The 3,753-nt window shown below is 42.7% G+C and overlaps 2 protein-coding genes across 2 annotated transcripts in view; one reads left to right on the plus strand and one right to left on the minus strand.

Moving 5' to 3' along the window:
* Positions 1–1,745, minus strand: part of l3mbtl3 (L3MBTL histone methyl-lysine binding protein 3) — a 74,217-nt gene extending 72,472 nt beyond the window's left edge. Inside the window, exon 1 of the mRNA XM_016439788.1 lies at positions 1,286–1,745. Coding sequence (XP_016295274.1) covers positions 1,286–1,339 — 54 coding nt within the window. The 5' untranslated portion in view covers positions 1,340–1,745. The remainder of the gene's footprint in view (positions 1–1,285) is intronic.
* Positions 1,746–3,014: 1,269 nt separating this feature from the next.
* tmem244 (transmembrane protein 244) overlaps positions 3,015–3,753 on the plus strand; it is an 8,070-nt gene continuing 7,331 nt past the window's right edge. The window contains exons 1-2 of the mRNA XM_016439796.1: positions 3,015–3,343; positions 3,632–3,717. Of these exons, the coding sequence (XP_016295282.1) occupies positions 3,248–3,343; positions 3,632–3,717 (182 nt within the window). The 5' untranslated portion in view covers positions 3,015–3,247. The remainder of the gene's footprint in view (positions 3,344–3,631; positions 3,718–3,753) is intronic.

A 3,753-nucleotide genomic window follows, 5' to 3' on the forward strand; every position in this document is an offset into this window, starting at 1 on the left:
GTGTGTGTGTCTCTGTGTGTGTGTGTCTGTGTGTGTGTGTGTGTGTGTGTGTGTGTGTCTCCGTGTGTGTGTGTGTGTGTGTGTTAGTGCCGCATGAGGCCTAGCGCATGTGAGTCATTCCCGGATCCGCCAGCAGAGCGCGCTGTTGCCGGCACTGCATCCGCGGCGCTGGAAACTTTCAAGCCTCTATACAACAATGAAATCAAAAAGAAATGCTCGCAATATTGTCACGTATTACAGGATTATGTGCGCGCATCGAGTGTTTTGATACATTTTTATCACGGTTTCGCATTAAATGCAGAGTCGCATATCTGGACGTTAGACGATTTCCACTGCTGTAGTTGGTATTTATAGGTATTTGATACATTATATAATTAAACAAAGTTCATTTTCTCATCAAATATTTGAAATATCCGTGCATGCTTTACTTTTCTATGTGAAGTACAATATTTTGACATCTATTTGAATAACAGTTTTTTTTTAACTAATGATTTAGGTCAAATTTAAAGGCGACGATTGTGATGATGATCAAATAAAATGCATGTTAATTTCCCACCATTGGTTTTTCTGTGACGCGCGTTTTCTTTCGTTTATTTCCAGGTTTGTGCGCATTTCTTGCGTGCAGCTCTATTGTATGAAATAGTTTCCACTGAATGAGGTGAAATGATTCAGCTCGACGGCGACAGTGCAGTATTATCTCGCCCTAAACATCGACGACATATTTCAGACGGCACAGTATCAAATATTAAAACACTTTTCTTTCATGTGTTTTAAAGGCAGTTTCTCAAAATGGCGGACCAGGAATTATATTCACTATATAATTGAAAGACACGGGGCCTGGCGAATCGCGACATTATTGCTGATCAATGACATTTAAAGTGCATGATTGAGCCGACCGCGCGAGACGTGTTTTGTTTGGCACGAGCAGTTCCTGCCGTCTCCAGCACACGGGAGCGAATGCACTGCTGCTCTGCATTATTCTACACACACAGATAAACCTATGCTTTATTCCTGCCATCAGCCGCACATGCACACTTTGATCCTGTCTATCGACTGCGTCTGTTCTGAGTGTCATTCATTCGCGTTATTCTTTATTTCATACTCTCTTCCTGCTGATGACACGTCCAGGCGTTTTCTACTTTAAATCTAACTTTCATTATTATTCCTAAGCATTACACCTCCCGCGAAAGTCTGAGACGGCGCATAAAGGTTTGTTAAAGAGTATGAAATGCTACACAAGCAGTTTATTCTAGCGTGCGATTGTTTTAATTTGTCTGTTTCTTACCCAAATTCTCCCACGAGTACTGAGAAATTGGTCCAGGCGGACTCCAGTGCGCATGCGCACAGCCGTGGCGCTTCACACTCGCCCATCATGACAATATCGAAAGTTTTGCGCTGAAACAATTCCGACGGATCTCGACGATGTCGCTGACGCTCCCCGCGCCGCCCGCGGCTCTTCTAACGCGCGGCGACGTGGTCGGACGGCGCAAAACATCGCCATTGCTGTTGTGTTGCTAAAAATAAATTCCTGCGTGCAACCCATGCTTCCAAAATGTACAGAAACGTCTCCGTAAATACAAACGAGCGAACTCTCGAGTGCTGACGGTGGTTTTATTGGAGAAATGTGACGCAAACAAACGCTGTGAAGGCTACCACACCAAGAGTGTCTGTGTAGTCGAGCCTATCTGTGCAAACGAGTCTGAACTGTGCTGCACAGAGCAACAAAATAACCCTGAACCATACAGAAATTAGCGGATTTAGCGCAACGCAACACTGTATCACGCACCGCTTTTCAGTTGTAGTAGGCTACCGCTACATAATAACACACTGAACTCGGTTGTTTATAGCAACACTAGATACTATTAAACTAAAACGCACTCAATTATAGCCTACTATACTAAGTTCAGGCTTAAAGCGAGTGGGTTTCTGTGAGCCTTGGTCTCTTGAAAGCCTGTTTAACTGTTCAATGCACTTTGCTTGTGTAAATGAATGCACCTCGTAGACTTAAACACAGTCACAACAGATGCTGACAGAGTAGAATTCATCTTATTTCTTTGGATAAAACACTAAATGACAAACAACCATAAAACATGGTATTTGGTTAGCCAACCAAGCAGTCTAGAGCTGTATTTATTTATTATGCAATTTGTGCCACAAGTGCTATTTATTAGTGCACACTCTGACTAGGAGTGTAATTCAGGCTTTAACTAGTCATTATTTGCACTTTATCTAATCAAGCTGAAACTTAGTTGTTTGTCAGGCCTGTTTAGATTAGAGATGTACACATTTATTGAAACGACTGCCATCGCTGCTCATGTAATCAGTGCAGTTTGGAGTTGCATGCCTGCAGCAGGTGGTTTTGGTTATAGTTTTAATTCGGCCACTTGCAAGGACTCGGCGTCATGCTAACATAAAGAATTCATGTTGCAAATTGAGTTCAAAGGCCAAAGAGATTTTCAAGGCAGAGGTGAGCCCTTAATATATACGTTTCTGCAATACCAAGCTCTTGTATCAGGTTCAGCGCCGGACCTGTCTGCAGTTAGTGTACCTCTGCATATTAAATTCTTCTATTACATTTCTTATGCTCGTATACTGATCATTTGAAGCTGGTCAACTAATCTTTAAATATCTCGAGGGCAGTGGTTCTCAATTCCAGCACATTTTGTATGTGTCTCTTATCACTTCAGATGTTTGTTCTATTCGACCGTAAGTGCCCTGCGAAGTGAACATCACAGGATATTCAGCCATGACTCCAGTTTGAAGGGAGTGTATGTTCATTCAAAGGGCAATTTCAACACAAGCATGTTTATTTTTGTTTAAAAAATATATATATCCAAAAGATGCTTCCTAACAGGAATGACCCACATATTATTTCAAACAAGTACAGGCCTAAATTGTGTGCATGGTCTTACCCATGTGTTGCAGTTGGTGCACAGTGTTAATCTGAAATCTGCACCATTTCTAAAATGTTAGAAGTGCTATAGAACAGAAACCAATCTTGAAACAAATGTCCTTAACTGTGCTAGCGGGAGGCTAATGTGAGGTATTCTAGCACAGCCTAACTTAACGAGGAGTATTTTTAGTGTGTGTGGGTAATTAGTTAGTGCAGCCCGGGCCTGGAGGTGGGCTTTGTCCTGCCCAGATTTACGGAAGCGTTGCTAATCTTATTAAGAGCAGCCATGACAGATGCACTGATTCAGTCGTATGCTACCTGCGAGAGCGCCGATCAAAGTATCGCTGGCCATTCATGTTGTTGGACTACTGCTGTCGGTGCTGTGGGACCACACTGATCAAACGCCATGGCCAACAACTGCCCCTCAACAGCAAGCCCAATGACACCTGGGTAAAGTCTGATTATCTATGGTGCAGCAGATCTGATCCTGAAGGATCCACTGTGTCCCTGTAGCAGTAGCTATGTTTCTATAGGCCTTGGTTTCAGTGAATTGTAATGTAAGACTGAAGCTTTTCTGTGAAGGAGTGACTAAATAACAGAAACCATGTGCAGGAATAATTCAGGCCTCTATGCCAATAGAACATGTTTGATTAATAATCCTAACACTACTAGAACCAACTGATGTACTGATGTTTCCCAGAAGCACTGAGTGTGGCTATGTTGTGTGCTTGTCGTCAGGCTGTTCTTCAGAACCTGTTGATGTGTATGCTGTGCTTCTACTCTCTCTACTATATTGTGGTCAATCTCTGCATCGGCATTCTCAGGTGAGATTTTCCACGTCGAGCAGCACAACTTCCTCT

This window comes from Sinocyclocheilus anshuiensis, unplaced genomic scaffold (assembly GCF_001515605.1).
Source record: "Sinocyclocheilus anshuiensis isolate Anshui unplaced genomic scaffold, SAMN03320099.WGS_v1.1 scaffold1518, whole genome shotgun sequence".
Taxonomy (NCBI): domain Eukaryota; kingdom Metazoa; phylum Chordata; class Actinopteri; order Cypriniformes; family Cyprinidae; genus Sinocyclocheilus; species Sinocyclocheilus anshuiensis.